General features: G+C 49.8%; 7 protein-coding genes across 7 annotated transcripts; 6 read left to right on the forward strand and 1 right to left on the reverse strand.

Moving 5' to 3' along the window:
* Nucleotides 1-82: 82 nt before the first annotated feature.
* On the forward strand, nt 83-1502 carry BO83DRAFT_330906 (nitrilase). Its single transcript, XM_025528252.1, has 2 exons — nt 83-589; nt 658-1502. The coding sequence occupies exons 1-2, from the start codon at nt 182-184 to the stop codon at nt 1465-1467; spliced, it is 1218 nt and encodes a 405-aa protein (XP_025391395.1). The 5' UTR covers nt 83-181; the 3' UTR covers nt 1468-1502.
* Nucleotides 1503-1693: 191 nt separating this feature from the next.
* BO83DRAFT_330909 (MOSC domain-containing protein) lies at nt 1694-2334 on the forward strand (the record flags this gene model as incomplete). The annotated part of the gene is made up of 1 exon (XM_025528253.1): nt 1694-2334. A coding segment is annotated over exon 1 (555 nt), but the record flags the coding sequence as incomplete, so codon positions are not given.
* Nucleotides 2335-2337: 3 nt separating this feature from the next.
* Nucleotides 2338-4882, forward strand: BO83DRAFT_375185 (catalase). Its single transcript, XM_025530398.1, has 11 exons — nt 2338-2616; nt 2665-2791; nt 2850-2873; nt 2932-3142; nt 3206-3298; nt 3360-3367; nt 3414-3537; nt 3588-3875; nt 3929-4013; nt 4070-4498; nt 4557-4882. The coding sequence occupies exons 1-11, from the start codon at nt 2586-2588 to the stop codon at nt 4643-4645; spliced, it is 1509 nt and encodes a 502-aa protein (XP_025391397.1). The 5' UTR covers nt 2338-2585; the 3' UTR covers nt 4646-4882.
* Nucleotides 4883-5740: 858 nt separating this feature from the next.
* On the forward strand, nt 5741-7510 carry BO83DRAFT_423620 (sulfite oxidase; the record flags this gene model as incomplete). Its single annotated transcript, XM_025535111.1, has 2 exons — nt 5741-5964; nt 6034-7510. The coding sequence occupies 2 exons, from the start codon at nt 5741-5743 to the stop codon at nt 7508-7510; spliced, it is 1701 nt and encodes a 566-aa protein (XP_025391398.1).
* A 1252-nt stretch (nt 7511-8762) lies between these two features.
* Nucleotides 8763-13059, reverse strand: ergS (the record flags this gene model as incomplete). Its single annotated transcript, XM_025535112.1, has 4 exons — nt 8763-9095; nt 9182-9305; nt 9378-9793; nt 11656-13059. The coding sequence occupies 4 exons, from the start codon at nt 13057-13059 to the stop codon at nt 8763-8765; spliced, it is 2277 nt and encodes a 758-aa protein (XP_025391399.1).
* A 1111-nt stretch (nt 13060-14170) lies between these two features.
* BO83DRAFT_375189 (uncharacterized protein) lies at nt 14171-14870 on the forward strand. The gene has a single exon (XM_025530399.1). It carries the CDS (start codon nt 14263-14265, stop codon nt 14791-14793), a length of 531 nt encoding a protein of 176 aa, XP_025391400.1. The 5' UTR covers nt 14171-14262; the 3' UTR covers nt 14794-14870.
* Nucleotides 14824-15063, forward strand: BO83DRAFT_375190 (GNAT family N-acetyltransferase). The gene has a single exon (XM_025530400.1). It carries the CDS (start codon nt 14830-14832, stop codon nt 15049-15051), a length of 222 nt encoding a protein of 73 aa, XP_025391401.1. The 5' UTR covers nt 14824-14829; the 3' UTR covers nt 15052-15063.
* Nucleotides 15064-15250: the final 187 nt, after the last annotated feature.

The following is a 15250-nucleotide window of genomic DNA, read 5'->3' on the forward strand; positions in this document are numbered from 1 at the left end:
GCCGTTTGATGCCAAAACAAAGAGTGCACTACGTCACATGTAACCATGGGTCTAACTTTGTAACTTCTCCGCACTCCAACCTCGTCATCTCACCACCACCACTCAAACAACATCATCATGATCATCCTGATCCTTCTCATAATAGTCATAATCATAATCTAGTATAACCTCAATAGTTACTATGTCTCCCAGAAAACTCACCCTCGCCATCGCCCACCCAACCATAACATCCACCTCCCCATCCCAAATCACCCAGCTCGCGCACTCCGCAGCGTCCAAGGGCGCTCATCTTCTTGTCATCCCGTCTTACGCGACACCAGCTGCAGCGACAGCAAGAAATAAGAGTCCAAGGGATCAATATTTGAAGCTATTCAATTGCGCTCACGACCTATCCGACCCGGGAAGTAATCCCGAATGCCACGCCGAGAAGAAATCCAAAGCTAGAGAGATCCTGGAGCATCTCGCTCAGGAAACGAAACTTTTCTTGATTGTGGGGTTATTGGAGCGCGCGTGTGGGAATCTGTATCATACTGTGGTGTATATCCATCCTGCGGATGGGTTGGTGGAGAAGAGGAGGTGTTTTGCGTTGGTTTGTACCCCTTGTCTTTCTGTATGGGGATGGATGGGTATGCTAATGACATGATGGCGAGCGTATAGACCGGCGCAGCAAAGACATATCTCTCTCCCGGACAACCGCACACATCTCCGATCACTGTCAATTGCAAAAGTGGGCTCGAGGTGAAGATAGGGGTCGGCTTATGCGAGGAGAATTACCGTCCGCTTATTCGGCAGGAACTCTATACAGCTGGTATCCAAGTCTACATCTCCCTCGGCGGTGTCTCCTATCTCGATGGCGGTGACAGCGATGGTGGCGATGAAACTGGCTTATGGGAGAGTTTACTGCGCACGGTAGCTGTCGAAGGAAGAGTATTCGTTCTAGGAAGTTACACCACTTCTCAACCTGCGCATCAACACCAATTCGGCTCTCCTACCCGTATTCCCAGCTGGCAATCCTCCCCAGGCGCGAAGAAACGGTCCCTGTCTATTACAGCTGAAGGGCCACATGAGATTGTCTGGCCGGAGGTTCGGCATGCCGATGGTGGTGGTGCAGCTGCTACTGTGGGACCACGGAAGTCTGTGATGGCGGAGGGACCGCATGAGATTGTGTGGCCAGGACAGTCAAATGCCGATATGAGTGTGAATGTGGATGGGGAAATGAGTCCGGGGAGAGTGGAGCAGAGACAGGTTCATGTTGGTGGTAGTGGTAGTGGTAGTGGAAGGGAAGGGCCGTCGGGAGAGAGTGGGTGTGGAGGGGCAGCGTGGATAGTGGGTCCGTTTGGAGAGATTCTGGCGGGTTCGAGGGGAGGAGTATCGTTGGATGATGATGGGTTGTTGGTCAGGGAGGTGGATTTGGAGGATTGTATCCGAGGGAGATGGGATCGGGATTTGGCGGGTTATACCTATTGAGTTGCCATTCGATATGCAAAATATTCTGAATATCTGGAGAGCTAAAGATCATATTTGAAGTAGTTGAGATCTACCTACCCGATGAGGAACCAACCATATATACACTGTACTGACCATTTAAGCTTCCGTCAAGCAGAGACTAATCATCTGATGATGATCCCTGTCGCTGAGCTGGCAGGAGGGGTAACCCCACCATTATTCTATTAGTATCATCCCAGACTACATCCCAACATCATCTACTCCTAACCATCCACTCTATACTAATCATAACAAACAATCACTCTGTATACAAACCATCCCATCCACACCACAATGTCCACAATCACCACCACCACTACATCCACGACAACAACCCTAACAGGAACAACCACCCTCCCCCGCGTTCTCTCCGTCTCCAAATCCCCCACCCACACCACCTCCAAAACCCCAGTACCATCAATAACTCTCCTCCCCAACCACGGCGTCAGCGGCGACTGCCACGCAGGCAAAACCACCCAGCACACCACCTCTTCCACCCCCAGCAGTACTACAGCCAGCAACCTCCGCCAAATCCACCTCCTCCCCATCGAATCCCTCCGTCACATCTCCTCCACCTCCTTCAAGGGCACCAAGCCCCTCACCCCGGGTGGAATCGGCGAAAACGTGACGACGGAGGGCATCGAGTTGGGGAATCTACCTCCTGGTACGGAGATACACTTTGGGAATCAGGATGATGGGGCAGTGGTGGTAATTACGAGTGTGAGAGAGCCTGGACCGGGATTGGATCGAGTGAGACCTGGATTGAGGGAGGCGTTTCGGGGGGTCAGGAAGGGCTGGTGGGGGGTTTTGGGGGTGGTTGTGAAAGGTGGGGAGGTTAAGGGGGGGATGGGGGTTAGGGTTGTGGTAAAGTAGTTTGCTACGGTTTAACGTTGTAATTTATTTGGATGAGTAAAGAGTGTCTCTTATTTGATGATGGTGGTGGTAAGGTTTGATAAGCATTGGGTGGTGTGTTGTGATGTAATTGACTTTGGGGGGGGCAGGGTATAAGTATAAACATGATTTCTTGGAGGAAAGTTAGTGTATTGCAGTGGGCAGATTGCAACTTGTCGATTTTGTCATCAATTGCTTTACTAGGAATAATGGATCAACGCTACTATACCCTCGCCGAAGGTATGTCCTTATAAATTTACATATAGTAAAAGTATACTAATGTTCCAGGCTGCCCCTACGCCAGCAATGCCAGTTCGGTGCAGTTGCGCAGCGGCAATGGCGGCCTGCTTCTAATGCAGGATACCCAGCTCATTGAAACTCTCTCTCACTTTGCTCGTGAGCGGATCCCAGAGCGGTATAAGTCCACTAACCTCCATCACCATCATTACATGTACTAATAGCTTGTTCAACAGCGTAGTCCACGCCAAAGCAGCCGGGTACATTTCCTCCCCCTCTACCTCCCCAACAACAACAACAGCCCTACTAACAGCACAGCGCATACGGCGAATTTACCTGCACCCACGACTGCTCCGACATCACCTCCGCCAGCTTCCTCAGCGAAATAGGCAAAACCACCCAGTTACTCCTGCGCGTCTCGACCGTTGGTCCGGAAGCTGGATCAGCCGATACCTTGCGTGATGTGCATGGCTGGGCGATGAAGCTTTATACGGATGAGGGTAATCTGGATTGGGTGTTCAATAATACGGTAATACCTCTCGTTGATGAGATGTGAAGTGAAAGTATATTGAAGTTAATGTATTGGTGATAGCCCGTCTTTTTCATTCGAGATCCGCTCAAGTTCCCGTCGCTGAATCGGTCTCATAAACGGAATCCGCAGTCGCATTTGCCGGATCCAAATATGGTATTCTTTCTTCATCTATGAGTTGTCGTGATTGGGTCAGGTGCTAACTTGTCATTGATAGTTTTGGGAGTACGTTTACTGCTACATAGGAGTGAATATCCTACTGACTGGCTAGCTTCCACGCCGGAAACCCAGAAGGCTTCCACCAGCTCCTCCATCTCTTCAGTGATCGAGGCACCCCTGCGTCTTTGCGACACATAAATGCCTACAGTGGACATACCTACAAATTCACCCTCAAGGTATTACCCCTATTTAACAGTTTTAAGATTACCCAATAACTCTGCATCAGGATGGCTCCTTCAAATACGTCAAAATCCACATCAAAACCACCCAGGGCATAAAGAACCTCACTAAGGAAGAGTCCGTCCGCATGGCCGGAGAGAATCCCGACTTTCTCATCCAGGATCTCTTCGAAGCCATCGAGCGGAAAGACTATCCGACCTGGAATGTTTACGTGCAGGTCATGTCTCCTGAGCAGGCTGAAAATTACCGATGGAATATCTTCGATATGACCAAGGTGTGGCCGCATAGTGATTTTCCGCTGCGTCAGATTGGGACGATGAAGTTGAATCGGAATGTATGCTCCCTACTTGAATCCGAATGGTTGACAACGTTGTGCTAATTGACTAGCCCCGAAACTACTTCACCGATATCGAACAAGCCGCTTTCTCCCCATCGAATCTGGTTCCTGGTATTGCTCCATCCGCCGATCCTAGTAAGCCTACACTATCTGCTCCTCAGTCCAATCCAAAACTAATATATATGGTATAGTGCTCCAAGCGCGCATGTTCTCCTACCCCGACGCAGCGCGCTACCGCGTCGGCACCAACTACCAACAACTCCCGACCAACGCGGCCAAAACCCAAGTGTACTGTCCCTACCAGCGCGACGGGCAAATGAATTTCTCCGACAACTACGGTGCTGATCCTAACTACGTCGGGTCATCTCTGAAGCCGATCAAATTCTACCAAGATGTCAAAGGACAGGCACCACAGGCTGTCAGCACTCTCACAGAGCATGAGAAGTGGGTGGGCCAGGTGAGTAACTTTCAGTATGGACTGTATGAAGATGATTTCGTGCAGGCGAGGGGGTTGTGGAAGGTAATTGGGAAGGAGGAGGGACATCAGGAACGGTTCTTTGGGAATGTGGCGGTGCATTTAGGGCAGGTATGGAGTGATAAGTTGAGGGCGAGGGTTTATGGTGAGTTTATCCCTTGATTTCTTTGGTTTGTTTTAGGTGATGGTGCTGATGAATGTAGAGCTGTTTTCAAAGGTGGATCCGGGGTTAGGGGAGGGGGTGAAAAAGGCTACGGAGGAAGTGGTGAGGAAGGGGGAGAGTAGAAAATAGACAGGTAGATGTGCTGTACTTTGTAGCTAGGGGTATAAAAGTGTTGATTGATCATGGTGTTGTTTTAGGATGGTCAAGAATGCACGCCAGCTGTCATTGCTTAGTGCTTTCGGAGAAAAAACGTCAAGGCGCATTCTTGTGCATGGCAGTGGCCAATCCAACCATCCGGAGGAATCTGCTGCATATGGGCTGTGACGGGGCGGTTTCAATACGCTTTCTCAGATTGTAAGTTTTATCACACACCATTTACAGTGAAACAATTATACACAATACAGCAACCCTTATCTGCTCCCCCCCCCCCCCTTTTTTCATAACATCCACACTGCTCTGATCAACAAGATATCCGGATGCATCGGAACAACAACCCCCTCCCCCCAAACCCAATTCCGGATCTAGACCGCACATTCACCAATCACGTCCATTCCAATGCCACTTACCAACCTCATTTAACCAGTGCACCATTACTAACTGCGAAGCACGGCTACGTCCCAGATCCACCCTAATGATAACGTTACCCACTCCAGAGTCCACACCAGCTAGCTACCCCAGCCCTACAACCTCCCTCCCTACATCCATCCACCATGAAACAAGTATACCACAAGTCCCTACACCATCCACCGCAAAACAAGAAATATCCTAATCTGACTCAACCCAGTCAGAAATCCCACCTTATCCCTTCCCTCCCCGCTCTACCCGACAGGTCCGGCGATTCCTCGGGTGTAAACACACAGCAGGGATCTACACTAATCTATAGTTAGTAGTGATTGTGGTAGTGGTAGTCATGAAGTCACCCGTTCCAACATTCCACCACTCACTAAATCAACCATGTAATTAATATACATGCATTCCCCCCCTCCTTCCCCTCTTTTTTGAATCTGCTGCTTCCGGCGCATTTCTCCCATACACTACTACTGCAACTACAACTACAACTACTATTTTTCTGTTCTTATTATACCTCAACAAGCATATATAACACCCACCATCTACCCACTATCCCCCATCTATTCACACATCACAAACATCTCACTTCAATATAAATAATAAAGTGCTGCTAATCCCGGGGGGGAAAAAAGAATGGCCACCCAAACCAGCACCATGACGACCCTAACCGCCCAAATGGACACGACCAACCGGCCCGACGAATGGAAGATCGAGCAAGGCATGGCAGGTCACAAACTGCCCATCCTCGATCAATCCGGTCTGGACACCGTGCACATCTACCCGCCGAAGCCGACACAGCGGTATAAAGATGAGGAGGCGATTGAGGCAGTTGGGGATCGGAATGAGTTGTTTAAGAGGGAGAAGGAGGGGTGGAAGGGGTATTTCTCCCTCATTCCATATCCCTTTATATCATAATGTTTTATGCTAACGATACATGATTGGTATAGATACGTGGAATGGGAAAACTACCCCGACAAAAAAGCGAAAGCGCACCGCATCCTCACCTCTCAAACCTTTACCCCCTGTCCAGACTACATGTTCGGTCCTATCCCCGACACCAACCCCGTCCTGACCGGCGAGGATTTCAAGCAATGGCACGCCGCGCTAGGCGGGGAACTTGCCTCCGTGGCGGATGATAGCTGGCGCACTGTGCTCCGGGAAAAACATCCGGATATGCTGCATCTGCTCCAGTTCCCGTATAACGGGGAGCCGCCGAAGCGGCTGGTTACGTCGAAAGTTGTCACGCCGAATCCGCTGCATTTTGTGCGCAATCACGGAGGCATTCCCCTGATTGAGAAAGATAAGTGGAATCTCCAGCTGGATGGACTGGTCAAGCATCCGAAGAACTATACATTGGAGGATCTGCAGGATGAGACGCGGTTCCCGCGGATGGAGAAACTCGTGACGATGCAGTGTTCGGGGACGCGGCGGATCGAGCAGATCGCGTTGTATGGGGGCCAGGGCGATGAAGTGCCGCAAGCCCCGTGGGCGGAAGGGGCGATTGGGACGGCGCGGTACGTGGGCATCAGTCTGAAGAAGGTGATTAAGGATTGTGGGGGGTTGATTGCGCCCGCGAAGCATCTGGAGTTGTATGGCGCGGAGACATACATCAAGGATCTGGAGGCGATGAATTACGTGGTGAGTGTGCCGTGGTCGAAGGTCAAGGCGAACGAGGTGATTCTTGCGTGGGAGATGAACGGGGAGCCATTGCCCAAGATCCATGGGTATCCGTTACGGGTTGTGGTGCTGGGGTATATCGGGGCGCGCAGCGTCAAGTGGCTGTATCGGATCAAGGCGATTGAGAACCCATCCCGAGCACCTGTGCAGAGCAGGGAGTATCTCTACTTCAACCAGCAGGTCGGGAAATATAACCAGCTTCCCACGGATGGGATCCAGATCCAGGAAATGCCGGTCAGTTCGGCGATCATGTCACCCTGGACGAAGCAGGTGATTATCCATGAAGGGAAGATCCGGTGCAAGGGGTGGGCGTATTCCGGGGGTGGACGGTGGCCGGAACGGGTGGAGTTATCGGCGGATGGAGGGTTCAGTTGGTATGCGGTGCCGCAGGAGAAGTTGTCGAAGAAGGGGAGGTGGACGTGGCGGACGTGGGAGATGGAGTTGCCGTGTGATGTTGAGGGTTGGATTGAGATTGTCTGTCGGTGTTGGGATAATTCGTTGAATACCCAGCCGTTGAATGTGCGGGCTGCGTGGAATTGGGGTCTGCATGTGACGTCCTCGGCGCATCGCATTAGTGTGTATAGTGTCAACAAGAGGCATGAGGCCACGAGGAGGAAGATTGAGAAGATGGAGCATTTGGGCATTCCTCTTGCCCCGTTGACGTTTTATCAGCCCGTGCCGGGGCAGACGGGCGAGGAGTATGAGGAGTTTTGGAGGACGCATGATCCGAGAGATGTGGATGAGTAGATGTGAATAATGTGGATTGGAGGGTGGGGGCAAATCAAATTGTTTAGTTAGGAGCGAGTAATAATGCTATTCATTGTCTGCAACCTCGTGGAGTATCATCAATAGTAAACTACCCGACTACCATCAGCAAGCTTTTGACTTCACTCCTACTTCCTTGGTGGTACCGTTCACAGTCAGTGCTTGGCAGGTGAAAGAGTGTCCCAACTATCACCGTAGTGAATACTCAGAGGAGTCTTTGAAGATCAGTCCCGGGAATTCTTTCTTTCTTTTTTCCTCTCTCGTCCACCAACTCCGGAAGACCCACAGCAGGGCCGTCATCATTGTATCCTCATCAAGGTAGAAGTCATAATAATTATTAGGACCATAGCAGGAGTGTCTCCACACAAGGCTCCTCGAAAGAGTCAATATGCCTAACCTTAAAGCCATTTTCGTCGGATCAAGCTCCTGTAACTAAAGTCTGTGATGAGACACATAATAATATTCCTCATTAAGTATTCAGCGCTTGGTCTTTTGGAGTCAGCAGATCTACTATATTGTAAGAGGGCATAGCAGTATTAGCTCCTATATCAGTATTACTGCATGATATAGTAGTACTTCATTCCTTATCAAGAATCAGCAACAGTTCCACCCCAAGCTCAGAGCTCTCCACATCTAGTAATGAGGGCAAGTCCGAAGCTCAGAATGTTACAGCGCTCAAGCTATTCGCGAGAATAACGATTTCGAATATGAAAGCCGATAAATACTTGCTTTACTCCGGGACCTCGCAAGGGACCCAACCTAGCATGGTTAGTAAACGCGCACTGCCCTGGTGGTACGAGATTGTACGATGACTGGAAGGTTAAAGAATTGTATAGCCTAACCGGTCCGGCCAGATTCAAATGGAAGGTGGCAAGAAGCATGGCACGTGGCTATCAACGATGGATCGGTGGGAGTTAATTTTCCAGGAATCCATTCGGGATCGAATCGAACTTCTGAGCTGCCGGTAATCCATTTGGAGGTAGGCCAGCTAGCCTAAAGACTCCTTTTTTTTTCTCTTTCCTCTGCTCGCCTGATAATATCGTTGCGAACTTACTCTTCATCTGCTTACGAGAAAGTAGTAACCACCGTGATAACTCCACTATTCCTTAAGAATCCAAGCAAAGCATTGAATGATCAAATGGGTATTCACAGCCCATGATAGGTTGCAACGTGCATCATGAATCCTCCGCCATTGAGGTAGATTTTGACAAGAAACATTGCATGGCGCTAACCTTTAAGTTCCACTCAGGAGGTATAGAAACAGCCTTGTCAGCGCCCGCATAGCCTCTTGCCAATCATCCTTCTGGCAAGGATTATACCCTCTCGTGAATTCCAGTTCGAAGGATTCGTTGCCCGATAATCCTTTCGAATGCACCCTGCTGATTTCATCAGTAGGAAAATGCCCACGGGCGATGTAAATATGAGGGCCATAAAAGCCAATCACGAAGATCTCCTGATCCTGCAGCCCCTGATCATGCTTGTGAATGGTAAAAGTTTTTGCCAGCTGGCCAAGCATGACACTGAGAACTTCCCCAACGAACTCCTCCCAGGTCTGTCCCTCGAACCACTGTAGCTTGTTAGCCAAGAGACACCGGAGGAAAAGAAAAAAGAAAAACGGTAGAGGGAATATGTGACATGAAGAAATATACGCACCCCGGTATAAGAGATAATCGGCAGTGAATCGTCACCGGGACCAACTGTCACCTGACCCACCGGCCTGCTGACATACATTTGACGCCCTATTACATACTTGGATGATGATATCAAATTAGGAGACCTGTTACTAGATGTCAGTAATTTTTCGATATTTGCTCATTGATTATCTGACACGGAAGGAGCAAACACTCACCGAATCTCCAGACCCTGCGTCTGTTCGGGTTTCATGACTCTTTTGAGCTTCCTATGGACCATCTGCATCAAAATCCGTAGTATGAAGCCCTGTGAGGAAACGAAATAGCGATGGGACTCTCGCCCCGCCACCTTCCAGTTCATCCGGGGCAGCGTAATCTCCCCTTTGGATGTTATAGGGCCAATGGAACAAGATGATTTGGGGGTAAGAGCAGTCTGGTAAGCGAAAAACTGCTCGAACAGGAAGCGAAATTCATGATCCTCGTCGGGCCAGTCGAACAAGTGAGTCCCCCGGGCAATGTTGGCTTGGTCATAGACCCATGGAAGAAGAATTTCTACGTCCTTCTCTATATTAGAATAAATTAGGAGCTCGTCGCCAGCATCATGTCTGCCACTGTCCAGACCCGGGTTGTTGATCTAGATCGGCTGATTTCCCGCGTGGTCAGTAAGGATCGGGAAGGTATTTGCAGCATACACCCCCGCTCAGGACAAAAGATGGAAGTAGATGATCAGACCAGTACAGGGTACGAAATCCACGTCATGACCTGAAGCTGTCATGAACTGAGTGTAATATAGAATCCAGCTACATAGAAAGATGAACACAGAAGTGGCTGGCAAGGCGGTCTGAGAACAGGATGTGCACGTGTATACACGTGACTCCATCATGGTGAATCGTTTAACTATCATCATGCCTTCGAATTCTTGTTCTGGGATATCTTGTGCCCAAGTATACTCTGAGAGGTCAGGAATAAGCTTGTTGCTTCAGTGTTTAGGTTGAGTTGGGACCTATTCGCAGTGATTGGCTAAACAGCGATCATCACGGTAAAGAGTTAACGAGATGGTTCAAGGATGGGCTTTTCGCAAAGATCAGCCTTCATGATATAGTCCCACAATGTAGTATGGTTCCTCTATTGAACGAGAGGACTGATATGACCTACTGCTTAGTACGGCGCTTGTATGAATGTCATTGGGCATCAAATTCATGGGACATGATTTCATATCCGTATTTGCCACCATAGGGTTCAAGTTAGGGTCAGTGAGCAGCAGGCCCGAAGCACTATATCGAGATCTAACTAGGAACATTGTCACGTACAAGCCAAATTGCTGTCCTCCGAACAGAACAATGGTTGTGGTCTAAAACAAATGCATTGCTCTGCTGCATGATAATTCTTATTCTTCAGAGCGTAGGCACTGCCCCACAGATCATGGCATCGAGTCGAGGGAGAATAGGCAGCAAAGGAACATTTTCATCCAGTTGTCAAACTGGGCGACTGACGATGACATGGGTATGGCGTAAGCCTCATGATGAGAGAATGGCACACGGCCTTGCATTACTTAGCTCAAATAGCACCTTGCTAAGCTTGAACATGACACAGAAGAACACACACGTAAGACACGTCGAAGGCTTGTTTGCCTCATGAGTAGCGAGTAGCTCAGAATAACAGAAGAAGGCTATGTTTCTCTATCACGCAGCTCTTGAGTTAGTGATACTAGGGTATTTTGGGCTAAGCCCCAGACACGCTGGGACGTTATACTTCTGTGAAAAGAACTTTCAGGGATGATGACAATCCTCATTTATACCAACTCTACTCTCTTCGAATTTCACATGTAGCCAAGGTTGTTGCGGGGCCATGCTTCCCCAACGTGATGGTAGAGGCCGCTTTTCTTACTCAACTAATTACATCTCCGTTCACGATGCACCTTTTCAGCCTCGCAGAAGCAGAGCAAAATTCAGACGGAAATGGCGTGTTTAGCTAGAGCGTTAGATCTGATCAACACACAGCATGTTAGACCCAATATCTTATATGCGTGCTTCCCAGATGTATAGTATACAGTGTGCATGTAAATCACAACGCAGTCCTCGTACCGAACCCATGAGCAATCTAGTATATACACCAGTATGGTCCTACGGAGAATAACCTTCAGCAGTCTGCATTTCCAGCAACTCCCATTCAGCCACGTCTGGTCTGCATGTGCATGTTTTCGTATTGCTTTCAAGTACTTACCCGGATCTAGGTTTGAATATCCCACATTAAGTAGTAAGTAGCAGGGCGTCTAGTAGTGATGCTTCACACTTGTGACCAAAAGACAAATTTTATGCTCAATTGAACTCATATGCAACTGAAATACTATGCAAGCCCCCATATACCAGACCATATCATACACGCATCCAAATATACACCAAAGAAAAAAAAATTACCCTAAAACATACCTACTCACACCCTCTTTTCCCCTTTTAGTGAAACTTCCTACCCCCAAACCACCCTCCTAATCCTCACATTCGCAACATGCGTCACCGCCACGACCCCCAGTCCACCCCCGGCCCCCGTCAACACCAAAAACAACTTCTCCTCCAACCCCTCCTCCGTCCTCCACTTATCATAATACGCTTTCTTCCCCTGGATCGACGGCAACCGCTTAAACGCAAACCGATATGCCCCTCTCGCCAAATGCTCTAACGGGCCCCTCAGCCCCTTGACCTCGCCCAACTCCTCTAATGGCTCAAAGCCCACACTCAAATACCCCACCCCGGCATGCCGACACAGCGCCATCGCAGCGAACATCAACAGGTCTGTCAGTCCCTTGGGAGCCGTCGGTAGCGCCACGCACGGATCGATATGGTATCCGTTGTTAGCGCCGCAGAAGCGCAGGGCTGCGAAAGCTAGCGGCACGCCGTTCTTATCCTTGGCGTAGATGTAGGTCATGAGGGAGGGGAGGAGAGTCGATGAGAAGGGGGAGGTGTATTCTGTTATAAAGGCTTGGGGGGTAGATGAGGTGTTGCGGGTAGTGCGCCATGTTGTGTATATTTCCTGGAGGTCTTTTTCTAATGTGGGATTGCTGCCGGGAATGTATATGTCCAGGGTTATACCGCCTTTATTCGGGTTGAGGAGTTGTTTGTTTTGTAAAATGAGACGCTTTCCGGTTGATTCGTTGAGGAGGGCGTTGGTGGTGGGGTTGAGGACGCGTGAGGTCCCGAAGTGGAGCATTGTCCAGTTGTTTTTCGTAGTGGTCTGGGTTTGGCTTTGGGTTTGAGCGTAGTGTGTGAGACGTGGGCTGGCGCCGAGGAAGGCCATGCCGAGGAGGTGTGATTTGCGATAGGTTTTGAATTCGGAGAGGAGAGATGGGATGTTTTCTTCCGAGCTGATGGGGTCGCCGGCGACTATGGCTGTTTGGTGTACGACTTTGAAGCAGAGCGCGGCGGTGTGTGTGGTGTTGAGGAAGACGGTGTAGCTGGGGTCGAGCAGGGACATGTGCGAGACCTGGCTGTATTTGGCGGCTAAGTGGGCGATGGTGGTGAGGGTGTTGAGGTTGGTGCAGGGTCCGCCGAGAGTGATGATGCGGTTGGAAGGGAGGGGTGGGAGTGATGAGGATGATGATGAGGGTTTGTGGAGCGAGTCATGGCTGGTGCGGCTGGAGGGGATGCTTTTGATGTCGGAGGTAGAGGCTGATGGGGAGGTGGTGAGGGTGCTGGTGCTGGTGCTGTTGATGCTGAGGTTGCAGTTGATGGTGGATGAGGGCTGAGGAGCCAGAGGATGGTGCACAGGCGCCCAGTGGGCGATGGGACAGTCGAGTCGGGCTTGTAGGAGACGCTCGTACAGCGTCTGTCCGACGGTGTCGGCCAGCAGCACCTTGCGGTTGGACTGCTGGGGCTTCTTCTGCTTGCGGGTGGTAGAAGAGGTCATGTTGGAGTGTTCATGGGAAGTATGTATAATTGATATGGTAGAGGAGAGGTTTTCAGATACACATACAAATAGGAAAAAGTAGAAACAGAAGAGAGCAAGCAGAAGATGTGCAATTATACTCAGGACATATAGGAGAATTGGACAAAGAGGAGAACCCTCTAGGCTGCCGTCAGCATGGCCATTGGCCGCAGCGTGTGAGTGAGACGCTGCACTGCCCGAAGCTGTTGATCGGCGCGAACCCTGCCTGTGGGGACCAGGGAGAGTAATTACACGGGAATCCCCGTTTATGAGGAAGCCTAATGGCTCGTACTTAAGAAAATTGATTTCATCGTGTGGGATTCGCCGTTGACGACAATGAACTCAAATATTTGCTACCAACCTTCCGTCTGCCATTACTGACTTCCCTTCATATCCCGTCTCGATTAATTGCAACATCGTGAAGAATTGTCGACCCCTAGAATATGGCTGCCTGGTGTGCTGCATGTTTGTTTCGTCTGGACCCTATTTGTGCCATCCAGGGTACAGCCATTGTGGGGCGACAGGTGTATTTGGGGGCCGTGATTGGCCTGGCGGGCGGTTTCCAAAGCTTAGGGGTTTCGCCTTGCGGACCAGAGGCTTGTTGGTCAGCCCTATATGCAGCTCGGAATCCGCGGGTTGCCAGGCATCTGTAAATCGTTGTGGTGGCTGAGTGTCACAGATTGTGAGTAAGAATGGGCATTACTACATAATTATGAGTAAAAGATAGTGAATTACTTTATAGTCAGTAGCTAAATATTACTGCCTGTGCACAGTAAGCTCGTCCTACACCTATCCCATTATCCTACTAGTCTTACGACTATTGCCTAGTAGCTCGGCTTAGCACAGCTAATACCTATTTAGCTACCTAACATAATATTCACTGTCACTCTGAATCTTCACCCGTTTCTCGCCAGTTTCATCCTTCATAATATGATGTCCTGAAAATGGCCCGATCAATCGCATCTCCACACACTCATCTCGGAACGATCTCGGAATCATTCCATCGGAACCACGTGATAGCAGCAAAAAGTGGCAATATTTTCACAGGAATCAAATGAGTCAAAAAAGCAATTCTCAATTATTTGTTTCAAGCTTTTCGAAGTCAGCTAGTCGGCCATTAGTGTACCCGGTCAGAACCGATATCATCCCATTATCTCCATCATGCATCGACTGCGTCTCCCCACCATGCCCAAAACATGCATCCGTCCACAGCTGCAAACCCGCCTAATCAGCACCCCCTCACAACCCAAGCCAACCCCCGCACGCTCCCACCAGAAATCCCAGAAAGATGACTTGCGCATTCTCCCCGCGACGCCTATTGATAGCCTCGCTATCGCAGATGTCTTCCTGCATGCTTTTTCCGACCCGTTCAGTCGACGCATGTTTCCCGTTACCGAGGATGTGCGTAGTTTCTGGGTAGACCAGTTCAAACGCGAGATTGAACAGTCGCGGGCTGCTGCGACTCCCAGCACTGCATTCTTGAAAGTTACTGCGGGTGAAGAGGGGACGGTAGCTGCGTTTGCCAAATGGTGGTATCCTGTCCCAAAGGGGATGACCTCAGATGGTGAGAAAAATAAAACCAAGACTGTTTGGCCCCCAAGCTCGGATGCCGATCTCTGTGAGCGATTCTTTGGTTTGATGAATAGTGAGAAGAAGAGGGTCATGGGAGGGAGAAAGGAGGGGTATTTCTGTGAGTTGTTCTTTTTCTTACTGTAGTATGACCTGCATCATGCTAATCGCTCAGACCTCGACATGCTGGGCACTCTCCCCCAGTTCAACGGCCGGGGCATCGGATCGAGGTTACTGCGTTGGGGACTGGACCGGGCAGACGAGAAAGGCGTGCCGACTTTCTTGGCTTCCACGCCTGCGGGACGGCCCCTGTATGAGAAGTATGGGTTCGAGGCGGTGGAAGAATACGAAGTGATTCCGGGATATTTCCAGGCGTCGATGGTGCGGGAAGCAAAGTTTTTATAATTATGATGTGTATAAACACCTGTGTATAATAGAATAGAATTGACCCACTGAATATACGTATCCTATCTCAGCGGTGAACCATTTATCCCAGGACGCAATCTGCAGCTGCTAACTAGCAGGCCACGTAACCCCAAAAATAGGGCCAACCACGGATGATCGGCTCAGCCCTACAGGGCGGGCCCCACCCCATGTCCCAGGC

The sequence above is a fragment of the Aspergillus eucalypticola genome (genome assembly GCF_003184535.1).
Source record: "Aspergillus eucalypticola CBS 122712 chromosome Unknown BO83scaffold_4, whole genome shotgun sequence".
NCBI classification, from domain to species: domain Eukaryota; kingdom Fungi; phylum Ascomycota; class Eurotiomycetes; order Eurotiales; family Aspergillaceae; genus Aspergillus; species Aspergillus eucalypticola.